Source organism: Scomber japonicus, chromosome 23 (assembly GCF_027409825.1).
Source record: "Scomber japonicus isolate fScoJap1 chromosome 23, fScoJap1.pri, whole genome shotgun sequence".
In the NCBI taxonomy this organism is placed as follows: domain Eukaryota; kingdom Metazoa; phylum Chordata; class Actinopteri; order Scombriformes; family Scombridae; genus Scomber; species Scomber japonicus.
The window spans coordinates 26,065,020-26,089,595 of NC_070600.1; the positions used below are offsets into that span (position 1 = coordinate 26,065,020).

Here is a 24,576-nt window from a genome sequence, read left to right on the forward strand (position 1 = left end):
AGGGTTCATATTCACTCACTGGCTCTCTCACTGCTTCATTAAGGATTCATCAAACATTCATTAATGACTGATGTAGAATTTATGAATGTGAATCAGTGTAGAGATTAATTATGAGTCAGAATATGAACAGTATGTAAAGATGCTGATGAAGATGATGATGGTGATGGTGAATATGATGATGAAGATGATGCTGATGAAGATGAAGATGATGAAAATGATGCTGATGAAGATGACGCTGATGAAGATGAAGATGATGGTATGTAAAGGGTTCATATGTAACATGTTAACATGTAATAATAAAGTCCTGTAGATGTCTTCAGGTTGTTGAGACTCAGATACAGCTCTCTCAGATGGGAGGGGTTGTCCTTCAGAGCTGAGACCAGATAATCACAGCTGATCTCTGACAACCAGCAGTCCATCAATCTGAATAAAAAATAAATGATGAAGATGAAAATGATGCTGAGGAAGATGATGAAGAAGATGATGATGATGATGATGATGATGATGATGAAGATGTTTCTGATGAAGATGATGCTGATAAAGATGACGAAGATGAAGATGATGATGATGAAGATGAAAATGATGCTGATGATGATGGTGAAGATGATGCTGGTGATGAAGATGATGCTGATGAAGATGTTGCTGATGAAGATGATGATGATGATGATGTTGCTGATGAAGATGTTGCTGATGAAGATGATGAAGATGATCAAGATGAAAATGATGCTGCTGCTGATGATGATGATAATGAAGATGATGCTGATGAAGATGTTGCTGATGAAGATGATGATGATGATGAAGATGAAAATGATGCTGGTGATGAAGATGTTGCTGATGAAGATGAAGAAAATGAAGATGAAAATGATGCTGATGATGATGATGGTGAAGATGATGCTGTTGATGAAGATGATGCTGATGAAGATGTTGCTGATGAAGATGATGATGACGATGAAAATGATGCTGATGAAGATGATGAAAATTATGATGATGAAGATGAAGATGATGGTGATGCTGATGAAGATGTTGCTGATGAAGATGATGATGACGATGAAAATGATGATGATGAAAATTATGATGATGAAGATGAAAATGATGGTGATGCTGATGAAGATGATGATGAAGATGACAAAGATGATGCTGATGAAGATGATTTTGATGAAGATGATGAAGATGAAGATGATGCTGATGAAGGTGAAGATGATGACGGTGAAGATGATGAAGATGATGGTATGTAAAGGGTTCATATTCACTCACTGGCTCTCTCACTGCTTCATTAAGGATTCATCAAACATTCATTAATAACTGATGGAGAATTTATGAATGTGAATCAGTGTAGAGATTAATTATGAGTCAGAATATGAACAGTATGTAAAGATGCTGATGAAGATGATGATGGTGATGGTGAATATGATGATGAAGATGATGCTGATGAAGATGAAGATGATGAAAATGATGCTGATGAAGATGACGCTGATGAAGATGAAGATGATGGTATGTAAAGGGTTAAAAGACTCTTGTGTTCATATTTGTTAACATGTAATAATAAAGTCCTGTAGATGTCTTCAGGTTGTTGAGATTCAGATCCAGCTCTCTCAGATGGGAGGGGTTGTCCTTCAGAGCTGAGACCGGATAATCACAGCTGATCTCTTACAACCAGCAGTCCATCAATCTGAATAAAGAATAAATGATGAAGATGAAAATGATGCTGATGAAGATGATGATGGTGAAGATGATGATGATGAAGATGATGATGATGATGATGAAGATGTTGCTGATGAAGATGATGAAGATGATGAATATGATGCTGATGAAGATGATGAAGATGATGGTATGTAAAGATATTTAACATGTTAACATGTAATAATAAAGTCCTGTAGATGATGATGATGAAGATGAAGATGATGAAGATGATGGTATGTAAAGATATTTAACATGTTAACATGTAATAATAAAGTCCTGTAGATGATGATGATGAAGATGATGCTGATGAAGATGATGGTATGTAAAGGGTTCATATTTAACACGTTAACATGTAATAATAAAGTCCTGTAGATGATGATGATGAAGATGATGATGATGATGAAGATGATACTGATGAAGATGATGAAGATGATGGTATGTAAAGGGTTCATATTTAACATGTTAACATGTAATAATAAAGTCCTGTAGATGATGATGATGAAGATGAATATGATGAAGATGATGCTGATGAAGATTATGAAGATGATGGTATGTAAAGGGTTCATATTTAACATGTTAACATGTAATAATAAAGTCCTGTAGATGTCTTTATTTTCTCACATTTAAAGTCTGTGTGTTGAAACATTTGTCCTCTGAGCCTCTGCTGCCACCTGGTGGCCTCCTGCAGCATCACACCGCTCTGCTTTAAATCACACAGTCCATGATAGAAACAGCAGATGGGATTTAAAGCTGATGATCACTGATGCTATTCTAATAAAGATGATGATGAAGAAGATGATGCTGATGAAGATGATGCTGTTGATGATGATGGTGAATATGATGATGAAGATGATCACTGATGCTATTCTAATAAAGATGATGAAAATGATGCTGGTGATGAAGATGAAGAAGATGAAGATGAAAATGATGCTGATGATGATGATGGTGAAGATGATGCTGTTGATGAAGATGATGCTGATGAAGATGTTGCTGATGAAGATGACGATGAAAATGATGCTAATGAAGATGATGAAAATTATGATGATGAAGATGAAGATGATGGTGATGCTGATGAAGATGATGATGAAGATGACGAAGATGATGCTGATGAAGATGATTTTGATGAAGATTATGCTGATGAAGATGATGAAGATGAAGATGATGAAGATGATGCTGATGAAGGTGAAGATGATGACGGTGAAGATGATGAAGATGATGGTATGTAAAGGGTTCATATTCACTCACTGGCTCTCTCACTGCTTCATTAAGGATTCATCAAACATTCATTAATGACTGATGGAGAATTTATGAATGTGAATCAGTGTAGAGATTAATTATGAGTCAGAATATGAACAGTATGTAAAGATGCTGATGAAGATGATGATGGTGATGGTGAATATGATGATGAAGATGATGCTGATGAAGATGAAGATGATGAAAATGATGCTGATGAAGATGACGCTGATGAAGATGAAGATGATGGTATGTAAAGGGTTCATATTTAACATGTTAACATGTAATAATAAAGTCCTGTAGATGTCTTCAGGTTGTTGAGACTCAGATCCAGCTCTCTCAGATGGGAGGGGTTGTCCTTCAGAGCTGAGACCGGATAATCACAGCTGATCTCTGACAACCAGCAGTCCATCAATCTGAATAAAGAATAAATGATGAAGATGAAAATGATGCTGGTGAAGATAAATATGATGAAGATGATGATGATGCTGATAAAGATGATGCTGATGAAGATGATGAAGATGAAAATTATGAAGATAATGATGAAGATGATGATGATGAAGATGATGAAGATGATGCTGATAAAGATGATGCTGATGAAGATGAAAATGATGCTGAGGAAGATGGTGATTATGAAGATGAAAATGATGCTGAGGAAGATGATGATGATGAAGATGAAGATGATGCTGATGAAGATGAATATGATGAAGATGATGCTGATGAAGATTATGAAGATGATGGTATGTAAAGGGTTCATATTTAACATGTTAACATGTAATAATAAAGTCCTGTAGATGTCTTCAGGTTGTTGAGACTCAGATCCAGCTCTCTCAGATGGGAGGGGTTGTCCTTCAGAGCTGAGACCGGATAATCACAGCTGATCTCTGACAACCAGCAGTCCATCAATCTGAATAAAAAATAAATGATGAAGATGAAAATGATGCTGAGGAAGATGATGAAGAAGAAGATGATGATGATGATGATGATGATGAAGATGTTTCTGATGAAGATGAAGATGAAGATGAAGATGATGAAGATGAAAATGATGCTGATGATGATGGTGAAGATGATGCTGGTGATGAAGATGATGCTGATGAAGATGTTGCTGATGAAGATGATGATGATGATGATGATGATGATGTTGCTGATGAAGATGTTGCTGATGAAGATGATGAAGATGATCAAGATGAAAATGATGCTGCTGATAATGATGATGATAATGAAGATGATGCTGATGAAGATGTTGCTGATGAAGATGATGATGATGATGAAAATGAAAATGATGCTGGTGATGAAGAAGATGAAGATGAAAATGATGCTGATGATGATGATGGTGAAGATGATGCTGTTGATGAAGATGATGCTGATGAAGATGTTGCTGATGAAGATGATGATGACGATGAAAATGATGCTGATGAAGATGATGATGAAAATTATGATGATGAAGATGAAGATGATGGTGATGCTGATGAAGATGATGATGATGTTGCTGATGAAGATGATGACGATGAAAATGATGATGATGAAAATTATGATGATGAAGATGAAGATGATGGTGATGCTGATGAAGATGATGATGAAGATGAAGATGATGCTGATGAAGATGAAAATGATGGTGATGAAGATGATGAAGATGAAAATGTTGGTATGTAAAGGGTTCATATTTAACATGTTAACATGTAATAATAAAGTCCTGTAGATGTCTTCAGGTTGTTGAGTCTCAGATCCAGCTCTCTCAGATGGGAGGGGTTGTCCTTCAGAGCTGAGACCGGATAATCACAGCTGATCTCTGACAACCAGCAGTCCATCAATCTGAATAAAGAATAAATGATGAAGATGAAAATGATGCTGATGAAGAAGAAGAAGAAGAAGAAGAAGAAGAAGAAGAAGAAGAAGAAGAAGTTTCTGATGAAGATGATGCTGATAAAGATGACGAAGATGAAGAAGATGAAAATGATGCTGATGATGATGGTGAAGATGATGCTGGTGATGAAGATGATGCTGATGAAGATGTTGCTGATGAAGATGATGATGATGATGATGATGATGTTGCTGATGAAGATGTTGCTGATGAAGATGATGAAGATGAAGATGATCAAGATGAAAATGATGCTGGTGATGATAATGATGATGATAATGAAGATGATGCTGATGAAGATGTTGCTGATGAAGATGATGATGATGATGAAGATGAAAATGATGCTTGTGATGAAAATGTTGCTGATGAAGATGAAGAAGATGAAGATGAAAATGATGCTGATGATGATGATGGTGAAAATGATGCTGTTGATGAAGATGATGCTGATGAAGATGTTGCTGATGAAGATGATGATGACGATGAAAATGATGCTGATGAAGATGATGATGAAAATTATGATGATGAAGATGAAGATGATGGTGATGCTGATGAAGATGATGATGAAGATGTTGCTGATGAAGATGATGATGACGATGAAAATGATGCTGATGAAGATGATGATGAAAATTATGATGATGAAGATGAAGATGATGGTGATGCTGATGAAGATGATGATGAAGATGACAAAGATGATGCTGATGAAGATGATTTTGATGAAGATGATGAAGATGAAGATGATGAAGATGATGCTGATGATGGTATGTAAAGGGTTCATATTCACTCACTGGCTCTCTCACTGCTTCATTAAGGATTCATCAAACATTCATTAATAACTGATGGAGAATTTATGAATGTGAATCAGTGTAGAGATTAATTATGAGTCAGAATATGAACAGTATGTAAAGATGCTGATGAAGATGAAGATGATGAAGATGATGATGGTGATGGTGAATATGATGATGAAGATGATGCTGATGAAGATGAAGATAATGAAAATTATGCTGATGAAGATGAAGATGATGGTATGTAAAGGGTTAAAAGACTCTTGTGTTCATATTTAACATGTTAACATGTAATAATAAAGTCCTGTAGATGTCTTCAGGTTGTTGAGTCTCAGATCCAGCTCTCTCAGATGGGAGGGGTTGTCCTTCAGAGCTGAGACCGGATAATCACAGCTGATCTCTGACAACCAGCAGTCCATCAATCTGAATAAAGAATAAATGATGAAGATGAAAATGATGCTGATGAAGATGAATATGATGAAGATGATGATGATGCTGATAAAGATGATGCTGATGAAGATGATGAAGATGAAAATTATGAAGATAATGATGAAGATGATGATGATGAAGATGATGAAGATGATGCTGATAAAGATGATGCTGATGAAGATGAAAATGATGCTGATGAAGATGGTGATTATGAAGATGAAAATGATGCTGAGGAAGATGATGATGATGAAGATGATGCTGATGAAGATGAATATGATGAAGATGATGCTGATGAAGATTATGAAGATGATGGTATGTAAAGGGTTCATATTAAACATGTTAACATGTAATAATAAAGTCCTGTAGATGATGATGAAGATGATGATGATGATGATGAAGATGATGTAGATGTCTTTATTTTCTCACATTTAAAGTCTGTGTGTTGAAACATTTGTCCTCTGAGCCTCTGCTGCCACCTGGTGGCCTCCTGCAGCATCACACCGCTCTGCTTTAAATCACACAGTCCATGATAGAAACAGCAGATGGGATTTAAAGCTGATGATCACTGATGCTATTCTAATAAAGATGATGAACATCAGTCAGAGCTCCTAGCACAAATGTTTCTCTGGTGACTGAAACTACTTAACTTGATTTTAAAAAGAATTACAGAAAGACAGCTGAGTGTTTAGTGAGCGTGCCTCATAAAAGTCAGACTTTTAAGAATCACAACATTATTTAATTAATTTCTTTTTTTTACCCCAAATTAAAGTTTATTTTTAGATTTTTTTTCTTATGAATTTAAAAACACAAGTTTGACTTAATGTAATAATCCTGACTTTAATCTAAAGTCCAGCTTTGTCTTTATTTGATTAACTTTTATCTTTATAAACTGAATTCAGACATTTTTCTCCTTTCAAGTCTAACTTTAGGAATCCAGTATATTTAAGATGTAAAGCTGATTAAATTGAATCAAAGTGAACTTTATTTGATGAAATGTTGAGTTTATCCTCAGAAATGACATTTAAATAGAATTATGACTCTCCATCTGCTGTGACCAGGTTTCTCTTTATTCATAATTCTGACTTGTTATTTTCTTGAAGTTTTATTTTGGCTCAGAGTTTTGACCAATAATCTGAGATGAATGTCACTTTCTCCTGGTGTGATTTATTAGTTTGATGTTTCAGACAGAAAGAGTCTGAACGGAGTCTCAGCTGAAGCCTCGCTGTTTGTTTCAGGATGTTTGAAAAGAAAAAAGTCTGAATAAAAAGATGTTTTGGTATCTGATTGAATTTATTTACAGAGTTCACATCATAAATGAAGAGGAGGAAGAGGAGGATGTGCAGTGAAGAGTTCAAAATTTACAGTCTGAATAAAAACATGAAGAAATAATATATATAAATATAATATTTCCTGCTTTCTTTTCCTCTGACAGTAAACTGAAGATCTTTGACACGTTTGACGACGTCACTTTAAATTTATTAAAAGCATTTTTCATCATTTTATTTACAGATAAAACTAAAAACTGAGAAAACAATAATCAGTGATCAATAATAAAAATCTAAAACTGCTGATTGAAATGAGATGTAATAAAGACAGTGAGATAATAATATAATGATTACAGTAATAATAGTAATGATAACAATAATATAATAATAAGCAGGGAGATAAAAGCTTTTTCATGAACTCAACCTGAATTAAAAAACAGGATTAAAGTTGATAAGTTTTAGCGGATTTGAGGTCTGAGTCCAGAATGAATGATTTTTTATTGTCATTATATAAATCCATAATGAAATGAGCTTAGAGTGTTTTCCAGTCATAATGATGAAGTGTGCAGATCTCTGGCTCCTCCGTGTGGACGCAGACTGAACTGCAGCTTCCATCATTCTAACACATTGTTCAGCATGTTTTCAGCTTTGGATCTAAACATAAAAGCAGCTCAGAAATGGCCGGACCCTCTACTCTGCTGCTCTGACTGTGGTAAAACAGCCACGTCTCACTCTCTCCCAGCAGTAATCCTTCTCCTGCTGAAAGTCAGTCAATTCTCTTCTGCTTCATTCATTAGTTTTAGTCCTCGTTAACTCTGTGTGATTCTGAGACGCTTGATAAATATGAGCCCAGGCTCACAGTCTGACTTATAACACCTGTTTTTATCTTTTCTGCATCAAACAGCTCATGTAGAACTCATCTGTAAAGTGCTGACTTCAGCTAAATCCAGAGATAACTGTTCAGTTTGGAGTCAGTTAAGAGACTTAAGTGAAGACGACAAAACCCAGATCCAGACTCCAGATGGATCATCAGGATCCAGCTGATCCTCTCTCAACACTCCTGGATGTTCACTCTCACTCTGAAAGAGATCACTTCCATCTGATGAGAGAAGAAGAAAGAACAGAGGAGATAAATGAGTGTTTAGTGAGACTCACTTGATCAGCTGTCAGTCAGTGATGCAGCACATCCAGTATAAAGAGCAGCAGGGACTTCAGTCCTGTTCAGACCAGAAGTGGAACAGCTGTGCAGCGTAGCTTGCTTGCTTTCAGCTCTCATGTTAACGTGTTGGAGTGAACACACTGAGCTCCAAGCTCACACACCTGCACACTTTTACTATCAAGTGTGTTTCCTCTGCAGATTTCACTCAAGTACACAGAGGAGATAAAGTACTGAGAGTCATGAACACATCATTACTGCAGAAAAAGAGACATTCACTCATCAGTTTACTGATGGATTTACTGCTGATACATGTCAACTCTTATCAAAGTTTAAAGCTACAGTCTCTCTGTGGGATTTGAAGATGTTTCCTGCTGTTAAATCATCACATGACAATCAGTCAGAGCTCTCAGCTAAACAGCTGCTGTGATTCCTGGACTTCAGCAGAGGTTCTGGTCTGTATGAAGACCACATGGTTATTAAACGTAATGATGCTTGTGTGAAATCAGAGCCAGTGATTTGCAGGCTGCAGTCAGACTGATCTTAGAGCTATTAGATCTATACATCTTGTAAGGCTGTCAGCTGTAATCCAGCTTTATATCCTGCAGACATCAACACAACAACAACAGTCGTCTTCACATTGACTCAAACACATGATCACAACAAGCTTCTGGTTCATCTGATTGGCTGACTGTTCTCTCTCTCTCTCTCTCTCTCTCTCTCTCTGTCTTTCTGTCCAATCCTGAAGCCTGTCACCATTCTCCTCTCACAGCTTCACCAAGGAAAGCAGCACTGAGAAGGTTGGAGCTTCACCAGGAAATACTGGATCTTTGCTTTGATACTGACTGTGTTTAATACTAAACTGCTGAAACCAGCACAGACTGACTCCAACTCTATACTCACTCCAGAGTCTCCAGTCTGCAGTCTGGACTCTCCTGAAGATCGATCAGCTGCTTCACATCGGATTCCTTCAGGTAGTTTTCATTCAGATCCAGCTCTCTCAGATGGGAGGGGTTGCACTTCAGAGCTGAGGCCAGATAATCACAGCTGATCTTTGATAAACTGCAGCGCCACAATCTGAATAAAGAATAAATGATGAAGATTAAAATCCATTTATAATTCAATCAGATGTGTTCAGGTTTTAAATGTGTAGTAGTGTCTGTGTGTGTGTGTGTGTTGTGAAGGATCAGTATCAATGATCAAACATTATTCATTAAAAACACATGAAAGAATATAATAAAGAAATATTTCTCCTTCATCAAGTAAACTGGATCAATTTCAAACAGATATTAGTTGAGAGGATCTTCTGTATACATATGTGACTCTAACAATTATAAACATTCATTGACTTTAACAACTAACAGTGAACATTTTCTACACTTTCTTTAACAATCAGTCATCTTTTATAACTACGCACTAAACTTTGTACAGTAAAACATGAAAATATGGAAACAAATGAACTTCATGATGTAAGTTATGTATGAACATAAATAAGGTTCAGATGTTAAACATTAAGATCAACAATAGTAACAGACAGTCAGTGAACTGACCTCAGAGTCTCCAGTTTACAGTCTGGACTCTCCACAAAACCACACAGCAGCTTCACTCCTGAATCATTCAGGTCATTGAAGCTCAGATCCAGCTCTCTCAGATGGGAGGAGTTGAACTTCAGAGCTAAGGCCAGATAATCACAGCTGATCTGTGACATACTGCAGAAACTCAATCTGAATAAAGAATAAATGATGTGTTCAGGTTTTACATGTGTAGAAGTGTGTGTGTGTGAGTGTGTGTAGGGCTGTGTCTCCGTGTGTGTATGTGTATGTCAGTGTGTGTTTCGTTGTGTGTGTAAGTCTGTGTGAGTGTGTGTGTTGTGAAGCATCAATATCAATGATCAGACATTATTCATTAAAATACATTAAAGAATAATAATTGTTACGACCCCGATTGTGTCTAGGGGTGGGGACGTAACAAACAAAACAACACAAATAAAAATATTCCCAGACACCAGAGATCTAAAACAAAAACTCAATTTATTAACGATGAACTAAAGACAAGCTTCCAAAAAACAACAAGGGAAACCGATCAATGAGTGGCAGACAAACCACACCGCTGGACAGGAACACCAGGAACCAGCACACAGCTCAGTTTAGCGCACACAGCTCAGTTTAGCGCACACAGCTCAGTTTAGCGCACACAGCTCAGTTTAGCGCACACAGCTCAGTTCAGCGCACACAGCTCAGTTCAGCGCACACAGCTCAGTTTAGCGCACACAGCTCAGTTCAGCGCACACAGCTCAGTTCAGCGCACACAGCTCAGTTCAGCGCACACAGCTCAGTTCAGCGCACACAGCTCAGTTCAGCGCACAGCCAGGAGTCAACTGCCAGGCCCTGGAATCAGCTCCACAGGTTCTTAAAGCTGTCTGCCTGATGAGCCACAGCTGATGCCAATCACCAATCAGTGGGGAGAAAAGGGGGCGGTACCTGCAGAAAAGGAACAAGCAAGAAACCACAGAAAACACACAGCACGTAACACCCCCACCCATAAAAAATCAACCCTACCTCCCATAAACATCCCACAAGATGTCCCAACAAAATAACAGAAATAAAGCTTGCACACCAGGTGACACCACACCTGCCTGACGTAGCACCGCTCCAAGGGCACGAGCATCCACCTCGACCTGGCGATATCAAAAACATGGTCACAATCATCATCATCTCAGTCAGATAGCACAAAACACCACACAGCATGTAACACCACAGACAGAAACTCTGAAATGGCAGCCTGCCACACTGCTGTCCAGAAACCATCACCCCAACCCCCCCAGATTTTGCACACACAAGCAAAGGGTCAGCTGCCTGTGCAGTGATGAGCGCCTTAGGGTTCAGGGGCAAGGGAGTTGCAGGAGCAACCACAGGTTCAGTTGCCTTGTCCGATTCCTTCAACCTGCTGTTCACTGAATTGTCACCAGAGGGCAACACCTCCGCTAAGGCATCAGGGTGCTGTTTGACTGCATCCTGCTCAGACTCAGGTATTGGTTCACTAAACACCTCAGGCACAGGACACACCTTACCGCCAGCAATGTCATTTCCCATGATGAAGTCTATGCCATCGATGGGAAAACAGGAGCGGACACCAACAGGGAAGAAACCCGTGGCTAGACCAGATGTTATATGTACACGATATAGGGGTGCAGGAACAAAAGCCATCTCAATCCCTCTTACGACCACAGCACTCACATCAGATGTGACAGCTGCAGGTAGGACACTGTCAAGAACAAGAGACTGCGAACAGGCAGTGTCACGCAAGACTCTAACCAGACGCTGGTCCTCCGGCTTTCCTGTTGCAGACACGTAACAGGAGAAAGTAAATGGCTTAAAACAGTCGTCGGGTACCCCAGACAGGTTGGAGGTGCTACTGAAGGAGGTTTTGATTAGCCCCACCCCTTTCGGTTTTAATGGGGCCCCCTGATCATGTTTCCAGGCAGTGCAGTTGGCGATTAAGTGACCGGTTTTATGGCAAAAAAAACACTTTCTCTCAGACTTGGGGGAGGTGGAACCCTCAGCACTGGGTACCGGTGATCTAGGCCTTGGTGGCAACTCACGATCTGCAGGTTCATGCCTATCAAACATGTTCTTATGTGTCAGCGTAAACTCATCTGCCAGAGTGGCAGCCTGCCGTAGAGTGGTCACCTTCTGCTCATTCAAATACACAGCGGTGCGCTCCGAGACACAGTTTTTAAACTCCTCTAGTAGCATTAATTCCCGTACCGAAGCAAGATCTCTAACTTTACATGCTGCACACCACCTGTCAAACAGCATCCCCTTCTCTCTGGCAAAGTCAATATGAGTCTGGTTCTGGGCTTTTCTGAGACCGCGGAAATGCTGTCTGTAAGCTTCCGGCACAAGCTCATAAGCACGCAGAATAGCGCCTTTTACCTGCTCATAGTCCAGCCCATCCTCCACTGACAACGACGAACAAGCCTCCTGAGCCCTGCCTGTCAACTTGCATTGCAGCAGAATAGCCCACACATCTGTCGGCCAGCGTAACGCAGCGGCAATACGCTCAAACGCGCAAAAGTAGGACTCAATCTCTGCTTCGCGAAATGTAGGGACCAATGAAATGTGTTTGCTTACATCAAAAGAGATAGCTGGGCCCAATGTAGCTTGGACCTCCGAGGACAGAGCTGCACGGGCCTGCACCTCCACCTGGCGCAGCCTGACAGCGGTGTCTGCCTCCAGCCTCTTCAGCTGCAGCTGATACTCACGCTCACACTCCTCCTTTTCCAACTGTAGTCGAGCTAACCGGATTTTTAATCTGGCATCCAATTTGGAGCCAGGGCTTGACTCAGCAGAGAAAGGAACAAAAGGCGCCAACGTCACTGGCTTCACAATAACTTGATCCCCCTGCATGCCCGGAGTAAAACTAATCGGCTGTCTGGCAGTCCCTCCAGTCGGATGACCTGAGCAGACCGCCGCCGAAAGCTCATCCGCTTCCTGGTGACTTACACCCGGGGAAGCTTCTGCCCCGACCACAACCTGGGACACATCCCCAGGGGCCGGCAAACTCACCACTCCCTTCCTCAACAAACCCTCCAGAACAACGGCTCTGAGCTCCGCTTTCGGGAGAGATCGTGACACATCAATCTCATAGTACCCCGCAATCACATACAAGTCACTCTTCCTGCATTTATCCAACGCAGTCAGAGACGGGTTGGAGACAAACACATTTATCTCAAAAGTTGCCACACACACACACACACACACACACACACACACACACACACACACACACACACACACACACACACACACACACACACACACACACACACACACACACACACACACACACACACACACACAGCAATAGTGCAAAAAAAAAAAAAAAACAAACCTCCCCAGAACCTGCCTAACACAAACTTACCTAACTACCTTCTGAGGTGTGCCGGGCTCGAGGCGTCTTACAGGCCTAAACATCAGCGGCCGAAACCCTGACAAGCCAGCCCCCTCTGGAGAATAAAATCCCCGCCCGGAGTTAACCCCGAAAATAAAAAAGGCAAAACAACAAAAGAGTGCCCGTTGGAAAGGCCGATTTCTCAGCCCAGCTGGACACTCACCTGACTTAACTGGGGAAGCCACACACCACACATCGCAGGCTGATGGCACTCAGACACCACTACTCACCGTTATACACACAGGACCACTATCCCGGACGAGCCCCCAAATCTGTTACGACCCCGATTGTGTCTAGGGGTGGGGACGTAACAAACAAAACAACACAAACAAAAATATTCCCAGACACCAGAGATCTAAAACAAAAACTCAATTTATTAACGATGAACTAAAGACGAGCTTCCAAAAAACAACAAGGGAAACCGATCAATGAGTGGCAGACAAACCACACCGCTGGACAGGAACACCAGGAACACCAGGAACACCAGGAACACCAGGAACACCAGGAACACCAGGAACACCAGGAACCAGCACACAGCTCAGTTTAGCGCACACAGCTCAGTTTAGCGCACACAGCTCAGTTTAGCGCACACAGCTCAGTTCAGCGCACAGCCAGGAGTCAACTGCCAGGCCCTGGAATCAGCTCCACAGGTTCTTAAAGCTGTCTGCCTGATGAGCCACATCAGTGGGGAGAAAAGGGGGCAGTACCTGCAGAAAAGGAACAAGCAAGAAACCACAGAAAACACACGGCACGTAACAATAATAAAGAAATATTTCTCCTTCATCAAGTAAACTTGATGAGCTTGAAACAGAATATTTAGAACTAAATTCCCTCTTTGAGTTTGGATCCCTCCACTGCAGCTCAGCAAGGAAACACTGAAGAAACACAAACATACTTATTGATATGTGGAACTCAGACTGCTGAAGCCTCATATTAGTTTACACTCTGGAAGTCATTTTTACTCACAACAAGACTGTGGATTTTAAATTCCTGAAAACATTTACATTCTACACATTTGTGATCAACAAATCCTGAAAATTATGAACCAAACATTTGAAACTTCACTGAAGAATTTGAATTTAATAAAAAGAAATAAATCTACCAAAGCTACAGTCAGTGAACTCACATCAGAGACTTTAGTCTACAGTTTGGACTCTCCAGTCCAGCAGACAGACGCTTCACTGATGAATCAGACAGTTCGTTTCCTCTCAGGTCCAGTTTTGTCAGATGAGGGTTGGACTTCAGAGCTGAGGCCAAAACTTCACAGTGAGTCTCTGAGAGTTTACAGTTAGTAAGTCTGTAATGACACAAATATTCCAACATGTGTTATCATTAAAGAGGAAACTTTATATTTACTTCATGCATTTGATGATCAAACAGTTTGATGCTCATTATTTTGATGAACATTTGTTCTTCACATCATCTTTTTATTAAATGTATTTTTTCTGATGCATTTTATTCCTTAAATGTAAAAATGAAGCTCAGAGAAAGTTCAGACAGGAAGAGCATCTTTTTTACAAGCTCACATCTATAGTTTGATTTCGCATCCCTCAGTCATTCTGATCTTTCTCACAGCTCATCATTTCCTTTCTGTCATTTCTGGGGCATCAATTAAGACGTCAGCTGTTCACATCACCTGCTCACATCTAACCAATAGCACGCTGACACACCTTCTTTGTCAGCCTATCATATTGCAGCTGTCTTTTTAAATGTTTCTCCCTCTCTGCTCAGTGCTTTCAGAGCTGCTGCATATCAGGATGATTCAGATTCAAGTAGTTGACTCTTGGGAGAAATGTCAAGTATCAGGCTTTGTCAACCAGCTCAGTCTGCTGTTGTACTCACTGCATGTTTATCAATTGTAGCCTGTTGATTGAAGCAGTGTTCAGTCAGCGTGACTGCTCTCTGCTGCTGTGGGAACATGTGTGTGCAAATATTAGTAGCCTAGTACTTGGATTTCTATCTAGATATTGTAGCTGCGTTGCTGTCTGCATCACTTTAACTTCCTCTCTTCAAGCAGCAATAGTTTTACCTAGCCTTTGTTCAAAAGTCAAGTCACACACAGATGAGATCAGCTGTCCTATTTAACGTTGATTCGGGTGCCTGGTTCAGTGAGCCGCAGTCTGTGTCCAGCCAAAGATCTTCTCTGAGAGAAGATGCTTCCTCGCTCTATTTTGTTTTGTGAGGAGTTTCTTCATCAAACAATGTTCATGAAACATGAAACACTAAATATTTCCACTAAGATCTGTGAATGTCTGTCATCAGTTACAACTCAGGCAGGAGCTCTCGACTTTCTACACATTTGCAGATCTGCCACGGCAGAAGTGAAGCAAAAATCTCCTGCCTGAGTTGTAAGTGATGACAGACATTCACAGATCTTTGCAAACATTTGCAGATTTGTCTTCATTTGCAAATCTGAATACAGACATATGGATTTATTTTACACACACACAAACTGAGATACGCATTTGCAAATAGTATTGCTCCAATAGTAGCTCCATTTAAGACATTTTGAATGTATTTTCTCAGGAGCATTACATGGTGATTAATCTACCAAAGCTACAGTCAGTGAACTCACATCAGAGTCTTCAGTTTACAGTTTGGACTCTCCTGTACAGCAGACAGAAGCTTCTCTGATGAATCAGACAGTTTGTTGAGATTCAGGTGCAGCTCTGTCAGATGAGGGTTGGACTTCACAGCTGAGGTCACAACTTCACAGTCAGTGTCTGAGAGTTTAAAGTCAGTAAGTCTGTAATGACACAAATATTACAACATATTATCATGAAGTGGCTCAAGGTTCAGACTAACAAGGAGAACACATGTTTGAATCTCAAAAACTAAAATAATGTATTAAAGTAAGTTCTTAACAAACTAAATGTAAACTCCATGTGTAATGTGTAGAATCAGTAGTGTAGGGAAGTGCATGGATGAGGGGAAATGTGTGCTAGACAATAACAAACACATGAAGCAAAGAAAGAAAAGAGATGTTGCTGGTGGAAGAGAGAGGGAGACACTGAGCAGGCCAGCTTTGATAAGGTGATCCAGCCCAAAGCCCAGCTGATGCTTCAGCCTGATGACTCCATTATTATTATTATTATTATTATTATTATTATTATTATTATTATTATTATTATGAGTTTGACTCTTATTATCTTGATTAACATTAGTTCTTCACATCAGTGGTTCAGATAATATGATGGACAAGTTCACATTGGCAGCTGTTCAAGTCATCATGCCCGTTAGCATCGCTGCTGGTAATGGAACTCTGTTTTTATGATACTCTGCTTATGATTGATATGTTTATTATTCTTAGTGTGCATTGGAAATAAAAGAAAACTGTCATGCTCATTATTTTGTTTCATCTCTTAGATTATGCACCTTGTTCTTTTTTTCTTTCCATCTATTCAGCAGATTCAAACTAATCCTGAAAATTATGAACCAAACATTTGAAACTTCAGTGAAGGATTTGAATTTAATAAATACAAGAAAAAGAAAACTATCAAAGTTACAGTCAGTGAACTCACCTCTGAGTCAGTTTACAGTTTGGACTCTTCTGTACAGCTGACAGAAGCTTCTCTGATGAATCAGACAGGTTGCTGAGTCTCAGGTGCAGCTCTGTCAGATGAGGGTTGGACTTCACAGCTGAGGTCACAACTTCACATTCAGTGTCTGAGAGTCTAAAGGCAGTAAGTCTGTAATGACACAAATATTACAACATATTATCATGAAGTGGCTCAAGGTTCAGACTAACAAGGAGAACACATGTTTGAATCTCAAAAACTAAAATAATGTATTAAAGTAAGTTATTAACACACTAAATGTAAACTCCATGTGTAATGTGTAGAATCAGTAGTGTAGGGAAGTGCATGGATGAGGGGAAATGTGTGCTAGACAATAACAAACACATGAAGCAAAGAAAGAAAAGAGATGTTGCTGGTGGAAGAGAGAGGGAGACACTGAGCAGGCCAGCTTTGATAAGGTGATCCAGCCCAAAGCCCAGCTGATGCTTCAGACTGATGACTCCATTATTATTATTATTATTATTATTATTATTATTATGAGTTTGACTCCTATTATCTTGATTAACATTAGTTCTTCACATCAGTGGTTCAGATAATATGATGGACAAGTTCACATTGGTAGCTGTTCAAGTCATCATGCCCGTTAGCATCGCTGCTGGTAATGGAACTCTGTTTTTATGATACTCTGCTTATGATTGATATGTTTATTATTCTTAGTGTGCATTGGAAATAAAAGAAAACTGTCATGCTCATTTTTTTGTTTCATCTCTTAGATTATGCACCTTGTTCTTTTCTTTCTTTCCATCTATTCAGCAGATTCAAACTAATCCTGAAAATTATGAACCAAACATTTGAAACTTCAGTGAAGGATTTGAATTTAATAAATAGAAGAAAAAGAAATCTACCAAAGCTACAGTCAGTTAACTCACATCAGAGTCTTCAGTTTACAGTTTGGACTCTCCTGTACAGCAGACAGAAGCTTCTCTGATGAATCAGACAGGATGTTGTTGAGACTCAGGTGCAGCTCTGTCAGATGAGGGTTGGACTTCACAGCTGAGGTCACAACTTCACAGTCAGTGTCTGAGAGTCCAAAGGCAGTAAGTCTGTAATGACACAAATATTACAACATATTATCATGAACTGGCTCAAGGTTCAGACTAACAAGGAGAACACATGTTTGAATCTCAAAAACAAAAATAATGTATTAAAGTAAGTTATTAACAAACTAAATGTAAACTCCATGTGTAATGTGTAGAATCAGTAGTGTAGGGAAGTGCATGGATGAGGGGAAATGTGTGCTAGACAATAACAAACACATGAAGCAAAGAAAGAAAAGAGATGTTGCTGGTGGAAGAGAGAGGGAGACACTGAGCAGGCCAGCTTTGATAAGGTGATCCAGCCCAAAGCCCAGCTGATGCTTCAGCCTGATGACTCCATTATTATTATTATTATTATTATTATTATTATTATTTTTTTTTTTATTATTATTATTATTATTATTATCATTATCATGAGTTTTAATCGTATTATCTTGATTAACATTAGTTCTTCACATCAGTGGTTCAGATAATATGATGGACAAGTTCACATTGGCAGCTGTTCAAGTCATCATGCCCGTTAGCATCGCTGCTGGTAATGGAGCTCTGTTTTTATGATACTCTGCTTATGATTGATATGTTTATTATTCTTAGTGTGCATTGGAAATAAAAGAAAACTGTCATGTTCATTATTTCCTTTCATCTCTTAGATTATGCACCTTGTACTTTTTTCTTTCCATCTATTCAGCAGATTCAAACTAATCCTGAAAATTATGAACCAAACATTTGAAACTTCAGTGAAGGATTTGAATTTAATAAATAGAAGAAAAAGAAATCTACCAAAGTTACAGTCAGTGAACTCACATCAGAGTCTTCAGTTTACAGTTTGGACTCTCCTGTACAGCTGACAGCAGCTTCTCTGATGACGCAGACAGGTTGTAGAGATTCAGGTGCAGCTCTGTCAGATGAGGGTTGGACTTCACAGCTGAGGTCACAACTTCACATTTAGTGTCTGAGAGTCCAAAGTCAGTAAGTCTGTAATGACACAAATATTACAACATATTATCATGAACTGGCTCAAGGTTCAGACTAACAAGGAGAACACATGTTTGAACCTCAAAAACTAAAATAATGTATTAAAGTAAGTTATTAACAAACTAAATGTAAACTCCATGTGTAATGTGTAGAATCAGTAGTGTAGGGAAGTGCATGGATGAGGGGAAATGTGTGCTAGACAATAACAAACACATGAAGCAAAGAAAGAAAAGAGATGTTGCTGGTGGAAGAGAGAGGGAGACACTGAGCAGGCCAGCTTTGATAAGGTGATCCAGCCCAAAGCCCAGCTGATGCTTCAGACTGATGACTCCATCATTGTTATTATTATTATTATTATTATTATTATTATTATGAGTTTGACTCTTATTATCTTGATTAACATTAGTTCTTCACATCAGTGGTTCAGATAATATGATGGACAAGTTCACATTGGCAGCTGTTCAAGTCATCATGCCCGTTAGCATCGCTGCTGGTAATGGAACTCTGTTTTTATGATACTCTGCTTATAATTGATATGTTTATTATTCTTTTTTTTATTTTTTATTTTTTTTATTGAAAAAAAAAACATGAGTAGTGACAATGGTTTATCAGCATAGTTACAAAAGATTTTTTTGCTTTTTTACCTTCTTACACACACAAAAACACCCCACACACATCCACCCTCCCACTCCGACTGGACCAACACAACAACGACAACAACAAAATAATAACAGAAAAGGAAATGTTTAGTTACAAATGTCTATACATAGACACATCTAAATAAAAGTAAAACCGATAAATTAATAGGATTTCAATGAGGGACAACATGATTTCATAGCTCTGTATGATCTGCCAATTATGACTGAACTCTTTAGTCCATCAATGTGTTGGGAAGTTCTTGAAGATTACCAAAGTATGTCAAAAGAGGTTCCCAGACTGACTGAAATTTGTCTGAACATCTTATCGCAAATTTTATCTTCTCCAAATGTAAGAATAGCATTACATCCTTCAACCATTGTGCTGCCGTGGGTGGAATATTCGATTTCCAATGGAGCAGAATTTGCCTTCGTGCCAGCAAAGAGACAAATGCTATGATGTTGAGCTGTAACTTGGTCATTCTTGTTTCCTCATTTACTACACCAAATAATGCTATCATTGCGCAAGGTTGTAAAGTGACTCCAAGGACTTTAGACAGTACATCAAATATTTCAGACCAGTACCCTTTTGGCAAATGGCAAGACCAAAACATGTGGGTCAAATCTGCCACATGAACATTACCTGACACAACTACTATCAACATTAGGATGAAATGAAGAAATTTTTGCTCCAATGCAAATGATGTACCACCTTAAACTGGATTAGACTTAGCCTTGCACAGGAGGTACTATTGTTTACTCTTTTCAGAGCTTCAGTCCAAGTATCTTCAGAGATTTCAGTACCAAGTTCTTTCTCCCATTTAAGTTTGACTCCTGTCTAGCTTAGCATTGTCCATCGACATGATCATTGAGTAAGAGTGTGCAGTAAAACCCCTCAGTCAAAAAGGAACCTTCAAAACTGAATCTACAAGTGACTCTTTAGGAAGGTTAGGAAACTGACGCGTTTGAAAATAGCGAAATAGGTCATTTTGTTGGAGGTCATATTCGGAACGTAGGTCATTGAAACTAGAGAAGATTCTATCCACATATAGATCACTGAACCTCATGATCCCTTTTCTATGCCATGATACAAATGTGTGATCCCATTTGACTGGTAAGAAGTTGTGATAGTTACACAGTGGAGTACAAGTCAGAAGAGTTTCCCTCAGGTTATTCTGCCTCCTAAACTGAGACCATATTTTGAGAGTAGATATTACCACGGGGTTGGATTTAAAATGTGAAATCTTCATAGGAAGATTAGACAAAACCAGGGCAAGAAGGGATGATGATATGCATGACATGCCCTCCAGTTCACACCAGTCAATACCTGGAGATTGAATCCAGTACGCTATTTTGTGGACATTTGCTGCCCAGTAGTAGCTTCTAAAATTTGGCAGAGCCAACCCGCCTCCAGCTCTTGGACGTTGTAAGAAATCCTTACTAATTCTAGGGTTTTGACCACCCCATATGAATGTAGATATCATTTTGTCAAGCTGGCAGAAAAATGATTTTGATAGGAAGATAGGAATACATTGAAACAGAAATAAAAATCTCGACAGGACGTTCATTTTAACACAGTTCACTCTGCCTGCTAAAGTCAGATGCAAAATATCCCATTTTTGTAAGTCTAATTTAAGTTGAGACATGAGTGGGGCAAAATTTCCATCAAAAAGGTTTTTAAATGCAGGGGTTATGTTAATACCCAAATATTTGAATCCTGATCTAGAAATATGAAATGGCAGTGCATGATCTGGGATTTGCATAGCCAATTTGTTTATAGGTAAACATTCACTTTTTGATAAGTTAAGTTTATAGCCTGAGATCTGACCAAAAGTATGTAACACTGAAATAATTGTATTGATACATTGTATTGGATCTGATATGTAAAGCAACATATCATCTGCATATAATGATAACTTAATTTCCAGTCCCCATCTACTTATACCATGTATTGAGGGTGTTGATTTGAGGACCAGAGCTAATGGCTCTGTTGCTAATGTGAATAATAAAGGGCTCAATGGGCAACCCTGTCTGGTATCTCTAGACAGAGGGAAACCCTGGGAGCGCACTTGATTCGTAACTACTGAGGCTTGAGGGGAGGAATAAAGCAGTTGGATCCAGTTGGTAAATGTTTTACCAAAACCAAATTTCTTTAAAACAAAAAAAAGAAAATCCCATTCAACACGGTCAAAAGCCTTCTCTGCATCTAATCATACCACAACTTCTGGGCAATCATCAGATGAGGGACTATACAACACATTCATAAGCCATCTAATGTTGGAAAATAAATGTCGCCCTTTAATGAAACCTGCCTGGTCGGTTGATATTATATGTGGTAATGGTGTTTCCAAACATGTAGTCAATAATTTGGAGAGTATTTTAATATTGGTGTTTAAGAATGATACTGGTCGGTATGATCCACATTTTGAAGCATCCCTACCTGGCTTTAACAGAAGAGTTATGGATGCTTCATTAAGGGAGTCAGGCAGTTTGCCCTGTGATAATGCATCAATAAACATATCTAATAGCAGGGGGGTTAGCTGATCAGAGAATTTTTTATAAAAGTTGATTGGAAAGCCATCTGGCCCTGGGGATTTTCCATTTTGCATGGCAGATGGCAGATCTAACCTCCTCAAGTTCCATCTGTTGATCTAGATACTCCTTTTGGTTAGTAGATAGGGTGGAGACTTCAAAGGTTTTAAAAAAATGCTGAAACAGTTATGTGTCTTTCAGTGATTGTGAGTTGTACAAATCAAAATAGAAATCCTTAAAAGTATCATTTATTTTTAGAGGGTCTGTTGTGAGTTTCCCAGTTGCATCTTCAATTTGTGATATAATCTGCTGCTCACTTAGATTTAAGTTGATGTGCCAAAAAAGACTCCCTGACTTTTCTTCATGTTGATAATATAATCCACACGATCTCATAATAAGTCGTTCCGTTTCAGAAATAGAAATTAGTTAAAGTTAAACTTTAGAGTTTTTTCTCTCTCTTTTCTCTTTATAAAGCAATGGACTTGGAGAGGAGGAATATTTACTATCTAATTCAGATATGGCATCAATTAGCTGTTGTAATAGTAATTTCAACTCCTTTGTAAATTACCCAACCTCCCACCTTCTCACCAAGCTGTCTAGACCTTATAATTGTGAATTCAGTTCCTTTGCATCTCTACTACCTGAGACACCCATTCAAACCTTGTGTATTTTAAATTAGGTTGTCTAGACCTCTTAGTTTCACACTTCAGGGGGTCGGTGCCGATACCTGCGAAAGACAAAAGAGTGTGGAATCACACCTTAGGTAAGAGGCTGACCCCACAGCAAACATAGGACGTTAAACACACCCCAGAGGTGGGCCTTTCTCTCAGGTATAAATGTTCATGTTTCCATATGCTCCGGGTCCTTCTTCAATTCAGAACCGCTCGCATGTTTTGTTGATTGACCTTTTCTTTGCAAAGAAAATAAAACCTCGTCGGCCGGCAGAAGTCTCTATTTCATTCTTCACCAAGAGCACAGAATTTCAACGACACTGTTGTTTTTGTTGCCTTCTTTCCCTATTACAATAAGAAGAATAAGCTATTATTTCTCCCCTAAGATAGGCTTTAAGTGTCTCCCATAGCAAAGATGGGGGCACAGAATACATTTTGTTAGTTTCCAAAAAAGTATTGATAGCTATACCTATAAAAGTGCAGAATGTGTTATCTGACAGTAATGTGGTGTTAAATCGCCACTGAGGATGGCTACTGTAGATTTGTTGAAAATGAAGATCCATTAGTATGGGGGCATGGTCTGATTCAACAATAGCAGAATATTCAACCTCCTCGACTGAGTTCAAGAGTTTTTTATCAATGAAAAAATAATCGATTCTTGAATATGTGTGATGGTCATCAATCCGGTCAACCAGCGTAGCATTCAGAGCTTGCAATTCTGTAATGGCTTTCTCGGCCTTGAACAGGGCGTCAAAGTTTTCACTTGTTATGGTCTCCACCGCGGTGACCCTCCTTCCCAATGTGTTCACCATTTCGTGGAAGTTCACTATAGAAGCTTGAATAGGCTCCAGAGATGTTTCAATCAGACCTGCCATGTCCTCTTTGAGATGTTCGCGTTGTATTTCCATCTCTGTCGCCAACATCATATCCAGGTCGTTAGCCTTCGCAGCAATCGCCTTGTTAGCTAAGGCTTAGGTTGGGCTTTTTTGGCTCAGTATCTTCCTTTGGCATGTTCCAACAGCAACAAAAAAAGTCACAAATGTCAAAATAAACTAATAAAACGATTTCTAAGATGCCAGTTCGTGTATAGTAAGACATTTTAAGGTAGTTATGACAAAGTTCTCAGGAGACTCTCGTTTGCACGTCTCGTTCCTACATGTTCCAAACCGGAAGCGTGTATATTATTCTTAGTGTGCATTGGAAATAAAAGAAAACTGTCATGCTCATTATTTTGTTTCATCTCTTAGATTATGCACCTTGTTCTTCTTTTCTTTCCATCTATTCAGCAGATTCAAACTAATCCTGAAAATTATGAATCAAACATTTGAAACTTCAGTGAAATATTTGAATTCAATAAATAGAAGAAAAAGAAATCTATCAAAGCTACAGTCAGTGAACTCACCTCAGAGTCTTCAGTTTACAGTTTGGACTCTCCTGTACAGCAGACAGCAGCTTCTTTGATGAATCAGACAGTTTGTTGAGACTCAGGTGCAGCTCTGTCAGATGAGGGTTGGACTTCACAGCTGAGGTCACAACTTCACAGTCAGTGTCTGAGAGTCCAAAGTCAGTAAGTCTGTAATGACACAAATATTACAACATGTTATCATGAAGTGGCTCAAGGTTCAGACTAACAAGGAGAACACATGTTTGAATCTCAAAAACTAAAATAATGTATTAAAGTAAGTTATTAACAAACTAAATGTAAACTCCATGTGTAATGTGTAGAATCAGTAGTGTAGGGAAGTGCATGGATGAGGGGAAATGTGTGCTAGACAATAACAAACACATGAAG

General features: G+C 39.0%; 1 protein-coding gene and 1 long non-coding RNA gene across 2 annotated transcripts; both read right to left on the minus strand.

The window, feature by feature from the left end:
- Positions 1-5,804: 5,804 nt before the first annotated feature.
- Positions 5,805-23,707, minus strand: LOC128353171 (NACHT, LRR and PYD domains-containing protein 12-like). Its single transcript, XM_053313849.1, has 5 exons — positions 23,254-23,707; positions 17,804-17,900; positions 15,932-16,102; positions 14,483-14,653; positions 5,805-5,976 (listed from the first exon to the last, which is right to left on the minus strand). Exons 1-5 carry the CDS (start codon positions 23,705-23,707, stop codon positions 5,829-5,831), a joined length of 1,041 nt encoding a protein of 346 aa, XP_053169824.1. The 3' UTR covers positions 5,805-5,828.
- On the minus strand, positions 7,825-10,092 carry LOC128385194 (uncharacterized). The gene is made up of 3 exons (XR_008324653.1): positions 9,954-10,092; positions 9,307-9,480; positions 7,825-8,346 (listed from the first exon to the last, which is right to left on the minus strand). It is a non-coding gene; the product is annotated as an uncharacterized LOC128385194 (long non-coding RNA).
- Positions 23,708-24,576: the final 869 nt, after the last annotated feature.